This window comes from Quercus robur, chromosome 7, assembly GCF_932294415.1.
Source record: "Quercus robur chromosome 7, dhQueRobu3.1, whole genome shotgun sequence".
NCBI lineage: Eukaryota > Viridiplantae > Streptophyta > Magnoliopsida > Fagales > Fagaceae > Quercus > Quercus robur.
In genome coordinates, this window is record NC_065540.1 from 4,870,982 (window position 1) to 4,896,006 (window position 25,025).

General features: G+C 34.1%; 2 protein-coding genes across 2 annotated transcripts; both read right to left on the reverse strand.

The window, feature by feature from the left end:
* Positions 1 to 5,111: 5,111 nt before the first annotated feature.
* LOC126691860 (uncharacterized) lies at positions 5,112 to 14,014 on the reverse strand. The gene is made up of 10 exons (XM_050387114.1): positions 13,707 to 14,014; positions 13,555 to 13,618; positions 11,853 to 11,968; positions 10,136 to 10,328; positions 8,423 to 8,472; positions 7,835 to 7,925; positions 7,121 to 7,737; positions 6,031 to 6,255; positions 5,898 to 5,954; positions 5,112 to 5,692 (listed from the first exon to the last, which is right to left on the reverse strand). The coding sequence occupies exons 3-10, from the start codon at positions 11,904 to 11,906 to the stop codon at positions 5,477 to 5,479; spliced, it is 1,503 nt and encodes a 500-aa protein (XP_050243071.1). The 5' UTR covers positions 11,907 to 11,968; positions 13,555 to 13,618; positions 13,707 to 14,014; the 3' UTR covers positions 5,112 to 5,476.
* A 3,645-nt stretch (positions 14,015 to 17,659) lies between these two features.
* LOC126691861 (uncharacterized) lies at positions 17,660 to 22,194 on the reverse strand. The gene is made up of 7 exons (XM_050387115.1): positions 21,759 to 22,194; positions 21,546 to 21,642; positions 21,083 to 21,198; positions 19,024 to 19,068; positions 18,639 to 18,664; positions 18,175 to 18,310; positions 17,660 to 18,048 (listed from the first exon to the last, which is right to left on the reverse strand). Exons 1-7 carry the CDS (start codon positions 22,147 to 22,149, stop codon positions 17,936 to 17,938), a joined length of 924 nt encoding a protein of 307 aa, XP_050243072.1. The 5' UTR covers positions 22,150 to 22,194; the 3' UTR covers positions 17,660 to 17,935.
* Between the last annotated feature and the right edge of the window lie 2,831 nt (positions 22,195 to 25,025).

The window sequence follows — 25,025 nt, forward strand, 5'->3', positions numbered from 1 at the left end:
GGTCACTTAGCCTATATTTGTGGCGGGTGTCCCTTTCCAAAATAAAACAAAAACACAAATACCTTAATTTTACTAACAAAACGAAAACAAATCCATTTTATATACATGATCTATATATTATAACTACGTATTTTATATAACACTTTGTATTTGCGTATACTCTTTTAGTTTTTACTGCAACTATGGAACAAACATTTTCAAACATGAATATTATCAAAACTAGGTTCTGCAACAAAATGGACATGGATGTTCGAGTAAATTATTTTTTAATTTTGTATATTAAAAGAGATTTTTTTTAAAAAAAAATTGGTTATCGGGGTTTAGCTAAAAAAAGTCATATTTCATTTTGATACATCATAAATGATTGAGTTAAGATGTATTATGAACCAATAATTTAAAAAAAGTATTATGAAACAATTATTCTGTATACATTTTTTTAATATTGAATAGATACTAATTTTATCAATACTAAATTTTAATATATTTCTTATTTTTGAATGATTAAATTTTATTGTTCATGTTTAATTTGTCCAGGCTCAAGGATAAGTCTTGATTCTGTCCTTGCCTACCTTACTCCGTCTTGTTTTGCCCCTTCTTTCTCATCTCTCTTAATCTTATTAGCATCAATGCCACCTCATTAATAATGGTTAAATGACTCCATCTCATCCCATCTTGACCTATATTTCACTTCCACCTCACATGAGTTTTCTCTGTCTTGAAGAGGGGACAGAACACCCATATTCCGATCTCATCACATCCTCACATAAATTTTCTCTGTCTTGAAGATGAGACAAAACGCCCATATTCCGATCTCATCACATTCTCACATAAATTTTATCTGTCTTGAAGAGGAGACAAAATGCCCATATTCCAATCTCATCACATCCTCACTCATCACATCCTCACATAAATTTTCTCTATCTTGAAGAGGAGACAAAACGCCCATATTCCGATCTCATCATATCCTCACATAAATTTTATCTGTCTTGAAGAGGAGACAAAATGCCCATATTCCAATCCTCACATAAATTTTATCTGTCTTGAAGAGGAGACAAAATGCCCATATTCCAATCTCATCACATCCTCACATAAATTTTCTCTGTCTTGAAGAGGAGACAAAACGCCCATATTTCGATCTCATCATATCCTCACATAAATTTTCTCTATCTTGAAGAGGAGACAAAATGCCCATATTCCAATCTCATCACATCCTCACTCATCACATCCTCACATAAATTTTCTCTGTCTTGAAGAGGAGACAAAACGCCCATATTTCGATCTCATCATATCCTCACATAAATTTTCTCTATTTTGAAGAGGGGACAGAACGCCCATATTCCGTTCTCGCCATATCCTATCTCCATCCCTAAAAACAATAAAAGTAACACATCGTTAGGTAAAAGAACTCTTTCCCATGACATCATTTTTTTCAACAAGCAAGTGGAAAGAAAAAAGAGACAAGATCCACAACCCTCACCACAGTTCTTTGACTGAAATAGCAGGTTGTAGTTGAACTTCTTGGAAACAAAGCAAAGTGAATCAGACCAGATGCTACTATAAAATATTGTAAAAAACTCATTGTCAACAATACGAAGTATTACAGGTTAATTTGCACATTATAATTAATCTAACTAATAAATCTCTTAAGACTTATTAGACACATGAAGAATTGAAGAGAATTACATCTAGGGTCAAGAGTCTTATAGCTTAACTTGTTGATATTTTATGGTAATTCCAAGGCATTTAGATTCAAATTTCCCTCCGTGTTATAACTATTGAATTATTTAAAAAAAAAAAAAAAAAAAAAAAAAAAAAACAAACAAACAAACAAACAAACTGGGTGGTGCCATTTTAACATTAAAATTCATTATCTTCACATCAGTCTCTCTTACATAATAGAATCTATCATGGACCCATTATATTAGCAATAATTATCACTCATAGGACCCCTATCCCTATTCTATACTCTACAGTGAGTCTCCCATATAGAAGAGAAAGGGAAGAGAAAAAACAGAGGTGGATGGTTTTTTTTTTGGGGGGTGTTACTGTTGGGAAGCAAAATGTGGTTCTAGAGCAAATCAGAGTGCTCACCTTACCTCAGACTCAGTACCTCTTTTTTCTAAAGGGAAAAATATGCAATGTTGGTTCTCACGTATCTTTCCATTAATGGCCAAGGCAACTATTTGGGGGCACTTCTAACTAATACCACTCTATTATTACTTCTAAACTCCAATTACAAGCATTTTAGCAGGTTTATGGTTTTCAATTACCTTCATACAATTTAATTTCTATTCCCACTCTCCAATTTAAGCATGGACAGACAGTTTTGATAAGGTTGCAAATCCAAGAGCCCCTCTACCTAATATTAATATCTTCTACAGGTAATTAGCTAGCAAAATCTATTTTTATGCTTTGATGCATACCAAAAGCAACCAAATAGGAAACTCATTATGCTTGATTGACTTTGCATATACTGATATTTCCACTGAAAAGGTGGATTTTCCCTGTTGAGGCTGCTACTGCGAATCCGCTATTAAACAAATCATATTAGTCCCAATGTCTTGTCTCATTTTCGGTGGAGAGCCCATAATTTAATTTTAAATACTATGTGTCACTAAATGACATTGGCATTATTTCCTATATAAATAGTGTCAACTAGCTATAGCTAGATTGTGTATATACAAAACACCACAAAAAATGAAGCTTGTAGTGTTGTTCTTGGTTATAATGGTCGTGAGCTCTTCTTGCTTGGCAGTGCCGAGGAGAGGTATGTTGGGTGGTATATATGGACAAGAGCAGCTATACCATGCTCAGAAGAGAAAGGCAATGGAAGATAGTAAAGAAGAGAGCAAAGTTGAGTACCCTGATAGCAGCATCAACAACCACCATACCATACCTAGACAGAATTTCAATAGTGGGGATGGCTCTTCTCAAGGAGAAAATGGTGAGAGTAATGAAGGTGGAAGTGGGTAACAATACTTGGCCATGAACTTGGAGTATTTGATGTGAATAGAGTGTTGATATATCTATTTATGTAAATGGTTGTCAGTAGTTTTGTGTGTGTTTCTGATGGCTTGTTAGGTCTCGTACGTATTATTAGTTTCCTTATATAGCTTGCAAAGTTTGTGATAATAGTCTTGTTTTTTGTTGGGATTCATGGAAAGTTCTAAATCTTTATCTCTAGCAGTCCCTCAACACTTCAGGTGTCATAAGAATGTATATTGCAGTATAGGAACGTTTGGATCCAAATTGAAGAGTGTATGTTCTTGTTAGGTCTCGTACGTATTATTAGTTTCCTTATATAGCTTGCAAAGTTTGTGGTAATAGTCTTGTTTTTTGTTGGGATTCATGAACAGTTCTAAATCATTCTCTCCAAAACGTCCCTAACACTTAATAGTAGGCTTTAAATAAATCAAACTGTTTATAAATAACTCGAGCTCAATTTGGGGAAAAGACCTGTTTATGTTTGTTTATTTAGCAACTAAGTTCAACTCAAGTCCAAGTTTAAGCTCAACTATCAAATGGGCCAAGCTTAAACATAATAATATGTTTGTTAATAAGCTTGTAAACATGATGAGACTCCATTCAAGTATATTTAATATTATACTTTTATATGTATACTTGTCTAAAATTATCTTACACAAAGTTAAAATTAGATTATGTAAGTTTGTTAATAGATTCATATGATATCAAATTATTATTTGTAGTTTATTATAAACAACCAATTTGTAGTAAAAATTCATAGATTTGTGAAGAGATAAAAAATTTTAGTTATGGCTTTACTATAAATAGAAAAAGAATAAGTTAATCAACTCGCTCATGAAAAAGCTCGAGTTTATTTGACAAGAAAATCAACTAAGCTTGAACATGTTATCTTATTTGGTAATAAGTTCAAGCTCAACTCGTGTTCGAAATAAAATTAAATTAACAAATTTAAACATTTAAACTTGGTTTGACTCGGCTTGTTTATAGCTGACTTAGAAATCATAATAATGTATGTTTCATTGTAAGATTAGTAGGGATGAAATATACTAATGGATGGAAGCCGGTTTTGCATATCATGCTATATCACCTCTTTAGGTGGGGGTGGGTTTTGCATATCTAATCTTTTTTATACATATTATATTCCTAATTTATTTATTTAGATATTTTATTACTATTCGTCAAAGCTCTCTCTCTCTCTCTCATTAATGTCAAAACCATCTCATTAGGAATGACAAAATACCTCCAACTTGTCTCGCCACCAATTGCCTCTCTCTCTCTCTCTCTCTCTCTCTCTCACATTAATGTCAAAACCATTTCATTAGGAATGACAAAATATCTCCAACTCATCCCGCCTCTAATTGCCTTATTTTTGCCCCACGCAGTCTTTTTTGCGACAAGAAGGAGACGGGGAGAGGAGCACCTCTAATCCAACTCCATCCCACCCTATTGCAATCCCTAATCATTAGGGCCCAGCCCAAAGAGCATATGTTCAACACTTACATGTTCTCCAATGCTTTTACATATAAAGTTTGAATAACGGTCTCACTTGAAGAGCCTGAGCAAATTATTTGTTGTCAACATAAGAATTGAATTTGGACGAAGCAGAAGAATACTGCTTCTTATCTTTTCTGTCCTTGACAAAAACTGTGCAAAAGATACTCTCGTTAATGCAGTTATGGAAGAAACTTCCAGGTTTTAGATGTCACGTTCCCATCCATTTCCCCCGATGGTAATTCCCAAACAAATACGAATGGTATTGGGCCAAAAAAGGAGAAAGACAAACGAATAAGTATAAATGGTGACAATCCCAAAATCTCAATTTCCTCCAATAAATTCAACCCAAGGACCCTACCGCTTTTACATAATAAAAAGTATGAATCACCCAAAATCAAATTAATTAAAATTTAAATATAACAGAATAAAGAGAGAACCTCCAATGTTTTAATCTCTACTTAAAGTTCTTGCTATGTGCAACTGCAAAGATGGATATTACATAGCAAACCCAACAAAACACCTGAAAATCCTCCCACCACTTTCTCCACAGAAAGTCCCAACTCAACCACCACACCCATCAAGTAAAAGTCTAAAACTAACTAGCAGAAAACCTTAAACTCCAAAATGGCAGATTCATCATCAGCGATAATAATTCTAAATCAGAGAAAAAGACTTTTTACATAATCGACCCTTTAAACCAAGGACATTACACGGCTTAAGAACATCAGGCAGTGCATGGGGTTTCGAATTGTCAAAGACAAACGACTAATGTTTAAGCATATCAGTTAGTTGCTAGCATCTATTACAATGGAAATTTTAGACACTTTTGCAACATACATCACATTCTCTAACCAGAGTTTTGAGAAGATCCGAGAATTAGATGTTTATGTGCAGAGCATAGCTAACAAGATTTGTAATCCAAAATGCAGATTTTTACAACTAAAAATTAATTTAATATTCCTGACTATTGCTTTACTGCAGATGGCGAAATGGTCCTTCAAGTACAGTTCTTCCTACGTACAGTTCTTCCTCCGCCAAGATTAGACGGTGCACCTTTACTTGGCCCAGGAAGCATGAGAGGGGCAACTTGACCTAGACTTGATTTCTTTGACATGCGCACCCTTGGATATGGATGAATTTTGGCTAGTTCACGGACTCGTTTTAGCAAAGAAGTTGGTAAGGGACGCAAGGCATGCTCCTGCTTCTGCTCAACCTGCATTTGCCATAAAATTAACATTATTATTGATTGTACCAAAACAAGTCCAGATGACATTTGCAACTTAAAATGAAGAACAAATGTGCTTTTATTACAGTGATTCAGCATAAAATCCTTGAAGCACTAGAATAGTTGTAATATAGTATATATCATAACAAGTTTAACTAACTCTTTGCAAATAAAAGAAAGTAAGAGAGCTAACCCCTTTTTTGCTTGCTTTTTGTGCACCGCTAGCTCTCAAAAGATTTCGCCATTTGTCCTGCAGAGTCATGGATAGTAAGCGAAATTTCATGTTTAAATACAACTGCTTAATTAGAAAAGGCATTGTAAAATACCCTGAGATCAATAGGAGTGCGATAAGCAGATGCTGAAAACAGGTTCCTCTTTATATCAGTCCATCGGCCTATTCCATGATCAGAAATACCATCAACCAACTTCATCACCTCGGAAAGGGTCCACATCCTTTGATGCTTTCTCCGATCATGCTTTTTAGATTTTTTCTTTGTCACACGGTCATCTTCAGACTCAGATGAGAGAGGTTCCTCATCAGATTCAGGCGGCTGCACATGATCATATATAAACTTAATTATTTGATATTCTGAAACTACAGCAGCACATGATCATGTCTACCAAACCTCAGCATTTCAAGCAAAACAATACTTCCCATGCAAGGACGGAAAAGAACAGAAAACTTACCTATCATTGAATATGGAAAAAAATCAATTTTCCCCTGAAAATTTCAGTTATATCCTTTTTGATAGACAAAGGACAATTTCACCAATAAGGTACAACCAAAGACAAATCAGTCTACAAGAATCAAAATATTTATGGATATATGCCAGGCATAAAATATGCCTGATGGCAAATGTCCTTTTGTATTTTATTTTTTACTGATAAGTAATGCACATCTAGTGGGTTTTGAACCCACAACCTCACCCTCCACTCACTTTCGTGAGAGGACATACCATTTGAGCTAGAGCTCATTGGTGGCTAATGACAAATGTTAGGATGCAGATCCCTCTGAAATGCGACAACAAAATCCTGACTGAAAATGTTAAATATATCATAAGACCCTCAGGCTCTCATCTCAGAGGGCCACATTGCTCCTGGCCAGTACAAATGGCTAATTAAAACCATAGCCCCTTGGCCACTAACTGCTAACATCTTGATATTAAAAAAAAAAAAAGATAGTAATCTGAAACTGACAATATAGTTTTACCATTTCAAAAATATACTCCAAAGATAGTTATTGTAATTTTGTTTTACAAAAGATTGGACACGTTTCAACTCAACCAAGTCATGGAAACATGTGAGCATGTTTATAAGCCTGCACACACACATATTGGGAGAGAGGGGTTTGAGTTCAATGAAGACTCTAAATTACTGGAAGAAATGAGAGGATGTGATGGGTTAGGACTTCCTTACCAAAATTGGCGCCTGTTTTGTCACCTGTTTCTTTGGCCGTCCCCTCCGTGCCCGAACTTCAGACACTGACTGAATACTAGCAACACGCAAAGGTTTCTCCCCATGAACTACTGTTAATGCTCTACGTCTCACATTATGAAGTTCACTATGAGATCTAACCTTCAGACTTGTATCTTTTGTAGCAGCAGCCAAATATTTTTCTCTTCCCTTCAAACATTTCGGTTTTTTATTTGGAACTTCTTCAATGTACCTCCTAGTAGGCTTACGCAATCTCTTCTCTCTAAGAACTCCACCAATCTTGCTCGCTTCTAAAAAGCTCTTATCGTCATTATCAAAGTCATCAAATTTCCTTAATTCAAGTGAAGCAAGGTCTTCAGCTGGTGTTTGACATCCACATTTGCTCCTGAAGCCACCATGTAACTCACAGGTTAATGACTTGTTAATAGCACCATTCTTGCATTCGGATGTTGGAATAGTCACTGTTGATGACTCTGAAATCCCTACAGCACCATTACTACTTCCACTTAATCCAGGAGACTGACTCTCTGAGCTTGAGTTTCCCACATATGATCCCACACGAGGACCAGAAATCAATTCAACTTTCTCAAATTCAATGTCTGTTCTTGCAGAGAAAAGGCGAGAAAGTATCACATTGACTGTAATCTAATCAAGTTACAATAGCAGATTAGCAAACGAGACATCATAAAAATTTACCCAGAAGAAAATCTTCACATGCATTGGAGAGACCATGTGTCGCTTCCAGATCATCCACTTCCTCAACTTCATCCAGAAATCCATCAAGAACCTACTAAAACATTAATCAGAGATCAATCACAAACAATTTTTTTTTTTTTTTTGATGTTGCTCATAAATTAGCAGCATCAAAACAGTTCTAGAAGTGCATAGTTCTCAAAAGGGGATGAAAATTCAAATTCAAGCAAGCCAGAACTGATGGATGACTTTTGCAAAGAAAATTTGAGTGTATTCTTCTGATAAGTAATTAATTTAAAAAGTGTCAGAATGGGGAACAACCAATTACATAGAAGTATACAATTTTTTTTTTTTTGGTTGACAGAATAAAAGGGGCGCTTGTGCATGTGGTCATTGTCCTCACCCACTTAAACCCTATTCTTATATGGCGTGCAACCGCCCAAGCAATAATGGGGCTTGCCACTACTCAAACTTCCTACCACTAAGCCATGCCCTCGAGTGGTACATAGAAGTATTCACAAGGTAAAAGAAAATCATACAGAATAATAAAAGTGTCATGATGTATAAATATCCACAAAAACAGATACGTACTTCAAGTTGTAAATCTTCTCCTTCCTGAGTAGTATTAGAATCCAACCCACCTTGAGATGAATAAAATATTCACCAGTATTAGCATGATAAACAAAGTAAACAGGAAAAGCAGAAAACATGCAAATACCCAGAAAGCTAAAATTGTCAAGGAAAAAGGTGAACACCAGATGTACAGCTCTTGGGTTAACCTACGTAAATGTATCAAATTATCTCTAAGTACAGATATCCAGGATATCTGCGTCAAACATTAGAATCCCTTTTTTTTAAATAAGATGTCTGTCAAACATTAGAATCCCTTAATGCACTCTGATATGACTGTGCAAGTATGTATTCCAATTAGGGCTGTAAATGAATCAAGGTATTTATGAACAACTTGTGATCAGCTTGAAAAACTTGTTTTTGTTCATTTATTTAGCAATGAGCTAAGGTCAAGCCTAGGTTTAAGCTTGGTTATTAAATGAGCCAAGCTCAAACTTAATAACATGTATGTGAGTATGAGGCTCAATTTGAGTATATTATAATATTATATGTTTATCTTCATATATTTATCAAAAAATATATTGAGAGAGAGAGGAAGTTTGAGATTGGATTATGTAATTTTGTAAATAAGTTAAACAGTAGTTTGTAGTTTTACCAATACAAGGTTGGTGAATCTAATTCTTATAAGTTGATTGCCAATGAGATCTAACTCAACCAACACCTCCTCCCTTTATATATGCTTGGTGGAGGACGAGGCCGTGGGTTCAAGATTCACTAACTTATTAATAAATAAATAAAATAAAAAGTTCATAAATGAAAATCATTCTATCTAATTAACTCAAATAATAGAATTTCAACTATAATTTAGTTGGTAATTATTAGCATGGATTTGTAAAGGCGTAAACCTTTTTAGCCACAATGTTTACCATACATAGGAGACAGATAAGTTAATCAAATAACTCATGAACAAGCCTTGTTAGACAAGAAAATGAACCAAGCTTGAATATGTAATCTAACTTAATGAGGAGGAGCTCAAGTAAAAATTAATAAACCAATCCTGAATATGACTCAGCTTGGCTCATTTACAGATATTAATATCCCCACTCAATACTGTATCAAATTTCACTAGTAATTTCTCAGAGACAGAAAACACTCAACTATGAAACAACATAATCATAAAAAATAATGGAGGGAAATATAAGTCCAAATTTAAAGATTATATAATGATCAAAATTAATGTAAAAAAAACTTAAAAATTAAATTCCCTGCAATGCTGTTTGTGTGTGACAACGTAGGTGCATACTACAGACGCAGGGAATCATTCCCACAAAAATCTGTTTCAAAACTTTTTGAGGAAGTGCTGAAAACTCTATGAAACTCATCTCCAACGTCTTTTTGAGTAATGTATATATAGGTGTTCTCACATTCTTTTTTTTACTTCTGCAATATTTAGGTAATCTTCAGCCACAACAGGTTGGGATGATATCATTAGAGAGAAGAAAAGGGAGGGGGAGGGGGAGGGGGATTCAGTCTGTTCAACAAAGTTCATGAACCCAAGAAAATATTTCAAATTTACTCACGATAATCATGATGGATTAGACAGAGAGGGTGTTATCAAGTACTCCTGAAACTTCTATCTTCTCCCCTTTATCTAAACAAGCGGACCATGATATACATTCTTTCAAAGATAAAAGCAACAGCAAGGAGCAAGCTGACAAGTCATTAGAATATTACCACTATTTGTTCTTAGTCCATACTCAAATCCACAGGAGAAATCATCCATTTGCAAGCCTTTTCCCAGATTCTCCCCACCAAAGCTCAGGACACCATCTACTGAAACATGCTCATTTTTTGGTTCCGCAAGTAAGTTCTCAACTTCAATTGCTTCATCGTCTAAAGCAGAAACAAATGATTCTTCTTTTTTTACCTACAAAGCGAACAACAAAAGGATGTTTGTAAAGGACAATGTCACAAGAGACAGTTAAGGAAAGGTCAAGGTACAGACAGGCATATTCTATGGCAGGAATTACATAAACTGACTTTATGGAAACAATTTTTTCCATTAGCAACTTTAAGAAAACATTTTTAAAATATGTAATATGAACTGGGACATGCATCATACAAAACATGCAAACATCTTAAGGCCCAAATACTCTTATTTTATGCCACTATCATGCAAACAGATAAGTTCAAAAAAAAATATTCCATGCTCATGAAACCTCTCACACTCCTCACTTCAACTTTTTAAGAATTTTTTTTTTTTTTTTGATAAATAATAAACTTTGTTGAAATATGATAAAAGAAAATACAGAGAAAACAAGGCACACAAGCAGTGCACAAAGAGGTTTCTTTTGAATTGCGTGAAACGGTGTTTTGTATGTTTGGTCAGAAAGTCAGAAACACACTAACCACAATCCCTTGCCATTATCCTACCAGATCCTAATCCCTTTTTATTTTCCTTTTTTGATCAGTCAGCTCCTAATCATATTTATGCTACTAATGTAAATTTTTACTTGAATCCCTTATTAAAGTACCATCTTACAAATCATGCAGAACCAAAGTTTCCTACAACATTTCATTTAAAAAACAACATTCAAAGAGAATTAGACTCAATTGCATTAAATTTTTTCAATTTTAATCAGCTGGGATTAAAATTGAACAGATTTTCTAGTATTTTGCTTAACACTTACAATGAGTTAAAGAAAACCCCTTTTTATCCTTAAATATTAGACTCATCTCTTTCTTCTTCTTCTTTTTATTTTTTATTTTTAATAACTTTGATACTCCCAATTTTCTGCCTAGTTGCTTTACCTAATCTTAAGTTTCTTAATTTTAACATATTTGCCAGTGAGCTCTGGCTCAAATGGAACTTCGTTTTCTCCAAGTATGGGGGGACAATGATGCCATGGGTTCTAACCCAACTGGTTACATGTGTAACTAACAGAGAAGGAAATATATTCATTTCAAAAGCGCAAACATCATATTATGTTACCATGACTCCACACATGGAAAATGTTATAAAGACCAGAAAGATATAAGACTCCATCGTTTAAAAATTGTTAAAAGTTTGATCAGCTTGGGTGAAATTATTGACCAGATTTTCTAGTATTTTTCCTACCAATTGTAATGAGTTGAATGAAAACGCTTTTCACTCAACCCTTTTTTATAATTAAATATTAGACATCACATACTTTAGTTCGACAAACTCATTTCTTTGCCTAGTTGCTTTCCCTAATCTTAAGTTTCTTACTTTTAGAAGTTTTCCATGTTATAAAAATGACTCTGCACAATCTAATGAAATAGTAATGTATGTAAATCCTTTCCTTGCAAGTTGCAATGTTGAAAGAAGAAAAAAAAATCACAAGTCATTCCAAATTAAAAACATGATTTGTTGGGTTGTTGGCAACCTCTGGCATAATAATAAAAGCAACACCCAGTAAGATATTCTCACCCTCTGGCATTTCATGTTGGCAACCTTCTTATGAAAATGTGCTTGTTTATCCATATCATTTATCCTCTTAAGCTTGAAATGACAGTTTCAATGATGCATCAGTTGGCTCATTGTGCCTAGCACATACAGGAAAAGACATACTAGTAAAAATTATCGTCGTGGCCATCAGAAAATGCCCAAGTAGACAAACTATACAGATTCAGGTCAATCATAAAACTTTTTTTTTTTTTTTTAATAAGTAGATTCAGGTCAATCATAAACAATTAAAAGTGACCAAAAAAAAAAATTAAAATGAGAATAAAGCACCACAGAATTACTAGAAGAAAATAGCTTTATAAAAAGGTGACATTAGGGGTAAAAGAAAATACTTTAAGATTCTCATAAACGAAGTAAAAGCATATTTGCATTCATCTCTTCTAATATTACATATGACATAGAGTATACTTTCTGATATTCTAATCCTTTTTGCGCATTTTTCCTAATCTGCAGAGTTGTAAGGTACAATAACAAAGAGTATGAAGGAATAGTCATAACACACGGCCAAACATAACGCATAATTACTTATTCCCATTTATAAGTAGATAACCTCTTATGCATCATAATTCTCAAAGTTTAGATATTAGTTTCCTCAAGTAGGAACTAGGTCAAACATTTGGTTTTGGCCCTTTAAGAATTGAACTCCTAGCTCAACTTCTACTCCCCCCTTTTGCAATATTGTGCTTACAAAGTTGCGCTACAGCCTAAAAGCCTAAAGTATTTCTGACCAACATTTAACATCCCATGTTCAGATCTATCATCGGCATCTTCCTAAATCATCAAACCATCATTTTTTTTACAAGTAGGTTTTGACCCCATAGGGAGGGAAAGGAGAGATTCAGGATATTGACATCCACTTCTTGAAGCATGATCCCCAACTAACTGTGCTACCCCTTATAACCATTGCTGTTATTAGTGTAAATCTCAACATTTTTTTTATTAAAAAAAAAAACTCTCATATTACAAGTTCAATCCACCACAAAGTCTCCATGAATTTCCAAGGCGTCTCATGGGCAGGGAGTGGAATAGCGTAGCCAAAGGCCGAGACACCACTCCATATATATATACATAGACCAAGGATCAATTCTAGAATTTTGTGTCTATTTCATCATTTATTGTGATCACTCCTATGTCCTCTAATGTCACTGTTAATGAGTAATGACCATCTTTTTATGAATGGGGAATCCACCATGAAAGAATTTGCTCATGAATTTTTATAACTACAATATGGACCAAAAACAACCATCTGCATTAATATGCAATACCCATCTAATCACAAAAGTAATTAATCAATAAATTTAAAATAAAATCAAGGATTTTCATAAAGGGGAAAAAAAGAAAATCAATTTAAAAAATAAAAAAAAATGAAGAAATCTAAAGAAGATAAATCATCTAATATTATAATCTTCATGATCTAGGACCACACAGACAAGCAAATCATTTAGGGCCATACACACATTTAAAAAAAAATTAAAAAATAAAAATGAAAAAGACAACAACGTGAGCTGTACCCGAACTGTTTACCTTAGCTTAGTCAAAGGTGTTTATTTTAATAAAAATTAAAATTAAAAAAAAAAACACGGAAGTTAATATATTTCCCATCATTTTCCTTCGTTTTCTCCGCAACCAAACAAGTACCGATTTTTTTTTTTTTTAAAAAAAATACCTCATTCATCGGTAAAAGTAAATCCCAGCGACCTCAAACTCTCCGATCTGTAAGCTCAGACAATCTAAACCAAAAAAACACAAACAAAATCACGATCTACCATAAATCAAAAAAAAAAAAAAAGCAGAGTTAGAGAGAGAAAGAGATCTAACCTGTGAGTGAGCGATGGAGAGAGAGAGAGAGAGAGTGAGAGAGAAATTCGAGCGAATGTTCGAAACTGCAAAGCCTTAAAACCGCCAAAAAGCGACACGAAACGAGGGATGATAATATAGACGAATTAGAAAAACCAACAAACAAAAAGAAAGAAATGGATGGGTGCGTTTTCTTTCTCTCTTTCTCTTTCTTTATTCGATGGAATCGAAATGTTTTTTTCTCTCTGTGTTTTTTTTTATATTTTTTTTTTATAATTTTAGTATTTTTCGACCTATTCAATAAATTTATTTGACACACACACTGACACAGTTGAGTTCGTGACCTAATTTCTTGTTTGTGAAATGAATGTGATTTATAAGAGAGAGCGAGTGAGGTAAGCCACGTGGTAAACATTTAATGAAGAGCGTTACTCGTTGCTTTTTTTACTGTATACTCAGTCTTCAATTTGCTCGAAGTCCACGTTTGAAAACAAAATTAGGTGCATTTCAGTTAGTTAATTTGGTAAAAATTTTCATGATTGAATGAGATATTTAGAATTCAGTTCCTGTTTATAACAAAAATCGATCAGTATCTCAAATTAATCATAAAAAATTATCATCAGAAACAGACGTCAGAAATTAAGATCCGTTTGTTATAAATGTTTAAACAACATTACACATATTTTCACACACATTTTCACTCACACATATTTTTAAAAAATACAAACATCATTACTAGGACAATATTACCAAACCAGTCATAAAACTCTCTCAAAAATAAATATAGATTTTTGACGGCCGTTAAATTATTAGCGTTCACCGTCGAAAGGGCTGCGATGATGATGATGCGTGGCACCAGATCCGGGGGATAATTCCTTATCGCGTCATTTAGTCATTTATTATTATTATTATTTTTTTTTCAGTTTTTTTTTTTTTTTGGAGAAGAAAGATTTTTTCAGTTTTAACCATTTATTTTAAGCTAGGCTCTAGGCTACATATATAGCCCACAGGTTGGTTCAGGTTACATCCCTAGCTGAATTTGCCTGCTTTGTTGTTATCGATAAATTTATATCCTGATACTGTACTCTCAAAAATACAAAAAATGGTTGTGTTTTCTTTTTTGTTCTTATGCATTTATACCATTTTTAAATACAGCTATTTTTTTTTTCCCAACTTACTGTGTAAATGGCAAAGTATACCTTTAAAATTTGGAATTATTTAAATTTTATATCCTAAAATTTGCATGTGTTAACAAAAGTAGCCCACCATTTTGCTAATGTGGCAAAAAAAACTATAGATTAAACTCCAAATGTCACTTGATAGCCATGCTAGTAAGTCTACTAACAAAGTGGCTGCCTTTTCTAATGGAGATAAACTTAATAGTGTAAAATCTAAATAACCTCTGTTTAGGGGTGTAGGTGAATTCTAACTAGTACAATTGGTAAAATATATTGTCATCAAGTAAGGAATTTGAGGTTCAAACCTATCTACACTAAAAATCAATTAGTGAACATCATATATTAAATTTATATTTTATTTTTCAAAAAAGTCTTAATAATATTAAGAGATCTAAGGTTCAAATTCCATCTATACTAAAAATAATTTAGTATCATAATCTAATGATAAAAAACCATTATTATAGAATCTCCTATTAAAATTCTATCTTATCTATTTAAGGAAAAACACCAACACCAACAATACTTCATCTATAAATCCACATCTAGCTTGAATAGGAAAGTGCTTAAATTATATAACATTTTTTTTAATACAAGATATAAATTCTACTCTATCCTAATTTAAGTGTATATATGTGTAAAATTTTCATTTGAAGACTTGAACCGCGACTCTTACTCCTACATTCCACAAACACTTATACTTATGAAATGACCATCAAGCCAAGAGTGCACGGTGGTAAATTATATAACATCTAACCATAAATAATTATATTCTACTATATTTAGAGTTTTGATTTAATTGAGTGGGGTAAAATATAAAATTTTCATATCCAAGCGTCTTTGCCAAATTAGGAATGCAAATAAAAACATTGGTGTACAGTAGATTCCTGACGCGTGGCTAAACTAGGGACGAGCATGAGTTCACATGATTCACCGACTAAAAGCTTTCATAGTCCAGACTGGCTATACAACAAAAGTGTGGACTTGGGGTTGGGGGGGGCCATTTCCTAAGTTTTTAAATTACTTAAATGGTCCGATTAAATTACAAAATAATTAGTGATCAATAAATATCAGCTATTATTATTATTATTATTATATAAGTACATAGTAGAGAAGGAAAGGTAGAGTTAGAACTTTGAAGGTAAGATACCATAAAATGGAGAAAGTATACTATGTTTTGATAATACCAATTTAGTATCTGTTTTGGTATTTGTTATTCAATAAATGAGTGACACCTGTTTCAAAAAACCACATCAGACTATTCCAATAAATGATTAATTTATCTTCCCGATAATATAGAAGATTGTGATTAATTTATTGGAGTAGTCTGATGTGATTTTTTTGAAATAGATGTCACTCATTTATTGGAAAGGAAATATCAAAACAGATGCTGAGTTGGTATTATCAAAACATGATATACTTTCTCCATAAAATGGGTTAACCTTGTGTTTAATGTACTGATGCATTGAACGCAAGACGTGTCCCTATAAAATATGCTATTAACATTAGGCTTTTACTAAACTCCACCTCAACATGTGCCAGTATGATCCCAAGATGAAATTTCTAATTACACAACTAAAGAAAAACCTTAAATAAAATCTCTGTGTGAGATGGATTAATGAACAACTAATTTAGAATGTATACAACTTTAGAAGTCTCACTTTTTTCTAGATTGTACAAGTAAATTAGTATTGAATTCTGATTGTGCAAATAAACGTAGACTATGTAGTCATACATCTTAGTTTGAATTCCAAAGAAGTGCTATCGAGGAGGGACAAAGATTGGCACAAACTATGTTGTGGCCAATTACTACAATTGCACTTAATATCTTTTTATTGGATGTGAATTTTGACAAATCTATTATTGAATTACATTTTTTTCTTATATATTCTATGCTATGCTTACAAAGTTTCAAAAAGATCAAAGATCAATAGTTATGCTATCATTCAAAATTTTAAATTTCAAGTTTTTATAGTATAAAATTACGTATAAAAATTAAATTTACGAATTAAATAGTAAATAACATCCGATTGACATAGAATTTGACACTCTTGTTAAGAACACGAAGAACATATAATTCAACGGTTAGATTTTCAAATTATATAGTCATGTTAATTTTTTTTATTGAGAATTGTAGTAATTAACTACAACCAGATTTGTAGTCAAAATTTGTCCATAATAAGTTAATATTGGTTTTTCGCATAATCTCATCGCTAACCTAAAGAAACATTAGCTTCTTGTGCAAATTGTGTATATATATAATCATGAAGATTTATTGTTTTTAAATCTGATGGTCCCTACTAAAATCATATCATATGTTAATTTCATTGACATCCACCGCTAAAGGAGAATAACAGTTCGCATCGCAAATATCTTCATGACTTCAGAGGCGTCTTTTAACGCCCTTGTAATGAGTTTGGTAGGTACAGTTCTGATTTTCTAACATATTTTCCACTTTTAAGGATTGACATTGACACCAATAATGTCTCTGTTTACATGGTCAAAAATGTAAATGTCTGTATTGTCAAATCTTTTTCGAATGAACTGGAAAACTTTATTGAAAGCATAAAAAGAGGAAAAAATTAAAAAAATAGTGGTTGCAATCATTATTGCTAAACTATTACTGGGACAAAAGAGAGAAGAAATCCGCACAAGAAACTTCCATTTATGTCCTTGAAAAAGCTTTGAAACATTAGAATCTAAAACGCTATTTATGAATGCAAAGGTCAAAACCCTTCATCGCACTACTTGTATGATTGTATCTTACCCAATTATCTATAATGATTTTGACAGACAAGGTATCATCAAGGGAATTTAATTTAGACTTTGCGACACAAAAGCCTCTTTGAGCTATCTAAATCTTTCAAACAGCAAAATTACTGACTTATCACCTATATATCTCACCCAATTATCTGATGACTTTGATAGACCAGGCATTTTCAAAGGAATTGATTTTGATTTTGCACCACAAAAACCCTTTGAGCCATCTTAAATATTTCATATAAGCGAAGTTACTGACTTGTCATATCATCAAGACGTACAGAGATAACTAAGAATCAGAAAACTTCTTGTAATTTAAGATTGTCCTTCAATTCCTTGTTCTCCAATTGCATCACCGGTGGCGGCCAAACCTCGAATTTTAACGTCATAGTAAACTTCTTCAACTCTTCTTAGGTCATACTTCATACCTGCCACAGGTGAAAGATGAAAGAAGATTAATACAAGAGGACCCCATTCAAAATAATAGCAGACTTGGAAATTTTGCATTGATATAAGGATTATGAAGGGAAAAAGGTTTTGATAAGATGGCCTACCATCAAACTTCTTGCGCAAAAAATCATTTCGGAGATTAAGCATACGGAAGGCTGCATGCAGATCCGTTAAGAATTTCAACACCTTTCTTGGGCAATCATAGTCTCCAGCTGTCACTTGGTTCACCACATACCTTGGCTGCAAAGACACAATGTACTGCCTAAGAAACCCTTCCTTTTTACTAATTTATCATTTACTTTAACACTAACAAATAAAAAAATCAATGAGCAGCGTAACTCAATCAATTTGCTCATCTTTATCATATTATAATGTTCAAAAGACATGGTTTGAGTGTATACTCCAGAATGTACCTCTTCACATTTTGTTACTTTCAAATACAATTTTCACACTTTCCTGGTGTCCCTACCATTTTAATCAAGACTAATGACAAACACGCAGAGCAAATGTTTGCAGTTTGCATATGCAAGATGCCATGCTTTTGAAATTGTGCAGAAGAGTTACTTACCAATTCATTGGACATGAAACAAATACCTGCATAATTAAGAATATGCCAACATCAGTATATATCTATCATAAAAAGAATGACCACTACTACATGCTGACTTTGTATCTACAACAAATTAGATAGTATAAATTGGACTCTTGAGGATAGTCGTACAAGTGCAAATGAACTGTGAAATTGATTATCACACTTCTATAGTCTGTACCATACGCACCTGTATTGAATTCATAAGTCTGTGTCACTGTGTCACTGTGTGTATTGGTGGTGTTTTGGCCCACACACAAAAAGGAGAAGTTGTATGGAACTTATATGTGACCAACAAGTTGGTATCATCCACATCATTATGACAAATTACCAATAAGATATTTGATGCTGCAAGAAAACTTACCAACAAGATAATCTTCAATGTCCAGACCAAACTCTGAATTGTTCACTACATATTTGAAAAATAAATAATATTAGAATATAGTTCAGTGCAAAAGTGAAAAATGAACAAAACCTGGATACATGCATATTTGAGTGATGGGTGATGAGTGAGCATTTTCTTTCATCCAAACAGCCCCTAATTGTTTTTAATTCTCACTTCCCATACACTTATCTTCCCCCCAAATATCACCTTAAACCGGTTTGGCACCTAAACCTGGATATGTTTTCAAATCCAAAAACTCAAAAAAGTGGGACCCACACTATTACAATAAAAGAAGAATGTAAAATAAAGAATCACTCAACTCACCCAATGCTTCTTCTCTTTCCCCCGAAACCTCTGTTCTTCAAATTTTTGGATTTTATGATATTATTTTCTTCCTTCCTTTCCTTCCTCTGCTACCATGTAAACCCATCCATGAAAGAAAGTTGTGTTGATTTCGTGATAAATTTTCCAAACCCTCCCACTGAAGTTTCAAAAATCCCAAACAAGAAAAAAAAGAACACCTAACACACAACACCACGGTGTTCTAAATACAGAAGCAGGAAAAATAAAAGAAAAATAAAAATAGAATCTAAACAAGTAAACCCAACACCCATTCATGTTTGTTCAAGGAAGAGAGAGTGGTGGATCTAGCTTGGGGTTTCTGAAACTTTGAAGAAATGCTCTTGGGTTTTCGGGTTATCTTGCCGTCCTCCTTCGCTGATCTGAGCTATGGCCGCCACGGGTTGCATCAGGTCAGATGGCTCGCTAGATGTGGCTGGGCTGAACTTCCTTCATTTACTCTGAAGATGGGGTTGTGATGAGGAAGTGAAGAAAGATGGAGGTATGTGGCTTTAGGCAGATGAGGAGTAGGCGTGGGAGCAAATGCTCATTAGAGCCGTTGGTGGGGAGTACGAAGTTTGTCGCGGATTTGACTACACTCTGACCGTGGGGCCCACTTATGTAAGGGATATTATGAAAATGTCATCATCACTTTGTTTTGCTAACTCAAAAACACCCAAAAGTTGTTTTCAGTTTTGCTAACTCATTACTCAAAAATCAAAGAATTGAGTGATGAAAACAAAACTTGGAAACACAGCCAAACAAGCTTCTTCTCCGTGGGACCCACTTATTTTGGGTGATGAGTGATGGAAACCCACAAATCCAAACACCCCCTTAGCCACATTGTTGCCAATGCCTTCTCCTTTTTTTTAGTAATAATAATTTTATTGAGTGAGACTACTTCATGCACATGGGAATGTATACAAAGGAGTCTAAAGAATTACAAGATGTTATGCACAAGGGGAATATGGTTACACTCTTGCCATAGTGTCCACATCAAATATAACAGAACCAGATTCCAAATATGTGAAGACTACTTGCCTCACCAATTCCACAAACAAAACAAAAGATCAGTGACTGTTCCGGGTAGCACCCATGGAAGCCCAAAGGTACTAAAACAAAACTCCACAGCTTGAACGCAACATTACAGCATAACAAAATATGCTACATGGTCCGTCCATTAAAATGACACATACAAGCATACAACACCACCTACTAATGTGTCTCCTCTCTTAATGAGATTATCACAAGGATCTTCCCCCCATGCCCACCTCTTTCTCATAGATACCACCAACGTCAACTCACATGGAGGTGCCACATTTAAAAGAGAAATAAACATGTAATCATAAATTGCTCCAAATCATGAGCTTAAAAAATAGCACTTATTCATACACAAATTCAGGCGAAATGCAATGTGTATATGTTGGCCCTATAACTCCATTGCTAGTCTAGCATTGCACTACCATGAGTCATCCTAGGATCAAATCACGAGACACACGGGAAACGGGTTTGAGCATTTTTTGCCACTTCTATCACATGGAAAATTATGAAATATAATGCGCATAGCTCAAGTAACATAATCCAGATGTATGCACTTACAAACACACCCACTTGGGGGAGGGATAATAAAGAACATGATGAATAAAATAAAAACTCGTTATTGTAAAGAAACAAAAAGAGAGAGTAAAAGCAAACATACACCCAAGCATTTCCTCGGCTTCAGAGTGCATAAGAAGAGTTCCTGTTTCCAACCAGTGCATGAAAGCAAGCAAAGAAACCACTGTCTGTGTCTCACTCCTCCAATCACCATGATACCTTTTCACAAACACAACACAAACCAAGATAAACTGCCTAACCATACATAAATAAACCAAATTAGATACATACATTAGACCTATGAAGCACGGACACCAACAACACATCAATTCTTGAAAAATTAGGACACGACACCATGGAGATACCACAATTAATTAAATAATACATATTTTTAGGTAAATTTTGTTCATTTATGGATTTTTTTCAATTTAAGGAAAAAAAACACGCATGTAGAAGTGTCCCAGACGTGTCCGGACACGCTGGGCTTTTCGAAGTTTCAGTGCTTCATAGCATCAGACATAGAAATCAACTTGTTACACAAGAAAAGCCTCTCATTCACGACTCACCTGTAGTACTGCCCAGGGCATTCACTCAGAACCACAGCAAGCCGATTGTACAGCTCCTTCAGCACACCAACCTGAGCCTTCGCTTTCTCTAAAAGCTCTAACTCAAACAAAAACACAAACACACACACCATTTTCTTTCAAAATAGTACAAAAGAGTGCGAACCAAAACCCTAGAAATGTAGAGAGAAAGAGAGAGAGAGCGAGATTGAGTACCAGGAGTTGGGCGAGACTGGTGGAGAAGGAGGAGATTGGCGTGGATGAGCCTTGTAGTGGACTCGATCTCCATCACCACAGCTCGAATGCGCTCGCGCAAGCTTCCGGAGTCCTCTAGCTGGACGCGGAAGACCTCGAACTGCTTCTCCAGCGAAGGAAACGAGGTGCGCGGCGCGTGGGCTTCACCGTCCGCCATCGGAGAGTAGGAGCAGCAGGTGCGAGTTGGACGAAACGTTTCGGTTGTTAAGCGAAAGGTACGAAACGTCGGTGGTAGAGAAGTGGAGAAAGTTGGGAATGCGTTGAGTGAGAAGGGTGGTAAAGTGAGCTTGGTGGGGTTGGGGTTTAAGGAGCGACTCAGGTTGAAGTAAGCGTTTCGAAACGCTGGTCTCATATTTTTGGGCTTTTTTGGGAAAAGTGGGGTTGTTTCATGTTCGCATTGTACGTCTCCACTATTGCCTTTTAAAAAGTAAAAATTATTTCTTGTTTTATTATGATTACATAGGAATTAGGATTTAAAATTTATGGGATTGCTCAATAATGGGGATTATAACCTATGAGAATCATTTTGTATGATTCTAAAAATTTTTTTTTTATAAAAAATTTATGTATATTCTTCTCTTATCACAATCTTCTATAGGGTAATTCAAAATTTTAATTCCTAGGTTTTAACTAAACATCCATGGAAAGATTTTCCAAGTCTAACTTAGATTCTCTTTTACTTTGAATGAGAACTATTACATTTAGACAACTATAACAATATAATTATAATTATAATTTAATTACTAAAATTAATATATATTTTTAAAAAGGTAAAAATTATTAGTATTAATATTTATAAATAAGTTAATCAAATAATTTGTGAATAAGCTCAAACTTGTTTAACAAAAATAAATAAATCAAAGTTTGCTCAGCTCATTTACAACCTACATTGGTGAAAAATTCCAACTTCACAACAAAAATTAAATGAAAATATCCTAAACTTTTTATACTTATTTTTACTCAACTCATTTCCTCCCTCACTTCCTCTGTTTTCGATTATAAAAAAAGAGATTTGTATATATAATAACACTGTAATCAATGAGAATAAGGTTAATTCTTTCTCAACCAGTACTTCTTCATTTTGATAATGTCGCCAGTGATCAACTTGAGAGCTCTCTCTCCCTCACCCTGCTACTTCTGCTACTCAACGAAGGGTGTAATTTACCTCTCGTTTGATTTCATCAACATCTTAGTTCCTAACACAACTAGGCCTAGCCATTGCCTATACTTTTTAGAATAAAAAAAAAACCCAGTACTAACCAACTCTAGCTGGACTTGTATATATATTCTACTTTCTACACACGATGAATCAAAAACAGAGATTTTTTTTTACACTATAATTTTCTAGAGACAGAGAGAGAGGCATGTACATGGCCGACCCGGAGTTCGAGTTGATTCCTGACCTGGCTGAGTCTGAGTTCGCCATAGATCCTACACAATTAACTCTGGAGGTAACTTTTGGTTGTATGTGTTATATCAGCTAACCTTAATTTGGATGCGTAGCTCTGGAATACAAGTTTTTTTTTTTTTTTTACGTCGATATTGCAGAGCTGGTGTTTGATACCTTACAGTTTTTCATTTGTACTTTCATTCTTTTATTTTATTATTATGATAGGGCACCAACCAGTTTTTTAAAGATTTTACATGGTTGGACAACGAGTGCCTCCACCTCCACTACATAAAAATTTAGGGTTACACTAGTGTTTATATAACATAATGTAATAAAATAGACAAAGTAAAAGTTTTACTATTGTTTGGTTCTTGCCACATGAGAGTAAGATGTTCTTTGAACTTATATACATAGAGAGATACAATGTTTTTGTATTTATATCCCACATAGACAGGCCAAAATTTTTCTCAGGCTTAGAAATCTCCAATTAAACCATGACACTCTCATATTAGATTGGATCATAATTTGATCAAAAACAAACTAGGCTCCACATAACTCAACAAGCAGAATGATCCCTATTTTTCTTCTTTCTTAACTAGTAAAGTTCACTTCTGTTTGTTATCATGGCATGAATCTGCGACAATGTTGTAGCCTATGTGTTGCATTTCCCGTCCCCTTTTTGTAACTACATTTTTTTTTTTTGTTTTGTTAATGATGGCCTTTCAGATTCATTTTTTCACAGATTCCTAGTCTGGGGATTAGCTTTCCAAAACATCAATAGTAAGAAGACTGAAGGTGCCATTGGCATTTGCGGACCTGTTGTGATCTCACTGAAGAAGCTGTGAAAACCTGAAGTAGCATTAAAGTATTGGTACATATACATGCATTACAACTAATAATTTGACCTTAAATCCTTTGCATAGTAATAGTGAACCTTGATTGTTCACCTCAATAGCTTAGAAGGAGACCCTTTTATATTTGCTATCCATTCCAAACTGCCTCGAAATGCTCACAGTTTCTCAACAGCAAACAAGTAATTGGTCTTAGAAAGAAGGTAGTGCATGTGACAAATTGGATCTTATCTGAAAAATAAAATCATGTAACCCGTTTCAAATTAAGATGTTATAAACTTATAATACTTGCTAAGAAGCTGTAGAGAAATAGATACACGCTCACTTGAAGAACACAATTTTACCTTACAAAATAACATACATATTAACATTTTGAAGAACTTGAGTTATATTCTAGGCTAGCTTGAATTCTTGAACAGCCAGCTTAAGGACAAGTTGGGACACCCTCCAGATTTGAAGCTACAGCTAGCAAGAGGTAAATCCATCTTCAAGAGACAAAAGCTGTAACAGCAAATTTCCATCAGTCATTTAAAATACCAGAAACCTAACCGTATGGCAAGAATACCACATCCATAGTAGCTAGGGGCCCGTTTGGTAATGTTGTTCTAGTAACGTTGTTTAAGTGTTGTGAAAATATGTTTGGATGAAAATATGTGTTGTGTTGTTTAAACAATGAAAACTGTTGTTTAAACAACATTACTAGACAGGCCTAGCTCTATCATTCAAAAACTAAAAAAGCAAATCTACATATGCCCCAAGTCAAGTCCTTTCACTACCAAGACACTGCTTGAGCCTTTATAATGCTCGCTCACCTCTCCAGTTGAGCATCAATCCTAATATTTCATGGGTCCAGTTAATGTATGCTCTTGAGACACATATTAATCATTTATTTTTAAAAACATTTTATGAAGAACTGAAAAAATTGTCCGAAAAAATTGATAATTTTTTCATTTTTTTATAAAAAACTTCTTAAAATTATTTACTTGT

What these genes read in the sequence shown, in the direction of transcription:
- LOC126691860 (XM_050387114.1), bottom strand. Translation starts at nt 11,906, where the DNA reads ATGGATAAACAAGCACATTTTCATAAGAAGGTTGCCAACATGAAATGC. An exon ending in CCAACATGAAATGCCAGAGG is followed by an intron (nt 10,329 to 11,852) that starts GTGAGAATATCT and finishes TTCGCTTTGTAG; the next exon opens with GTAAAAAAAGAAGAATCATT. An exon ending in AAAAAGCAAGCAAAAAAGGG is followed by an intron (nt 5,693 to 5,897) that starts GTTAGCTCTCTT and finishes TGGCAAATGCAG; the next exon opens with GTTGAGCAGAAGCAGGAGCA.
- LOC126691861 (XM_050387115.1), bottom strand. Translation starts at nt 22,149, where the DNA reads ATGAGACCAGCGTTTCGAAACGCTTACTTCAACCTGAGTCGCTCCTTA. An exon ending in TGCCCTGGGCAGTACTACAG is followed by an intron (nt 21,199 to 21,545) that starts GTGAGTCGTGAA and finishes GTTTGTGAAAAG; the next exon opens with GTATCATGGTGATTGGAGGA. An exon ending in AGCCGAGGAAATGCTTGGGT is followed by an intron (nt 19,069 to 21,082) that starts GTATGTTTGCTT and finishes TCAAATATGTAG; the next exon opens with TGAACAATTCAGAGTTTGGT.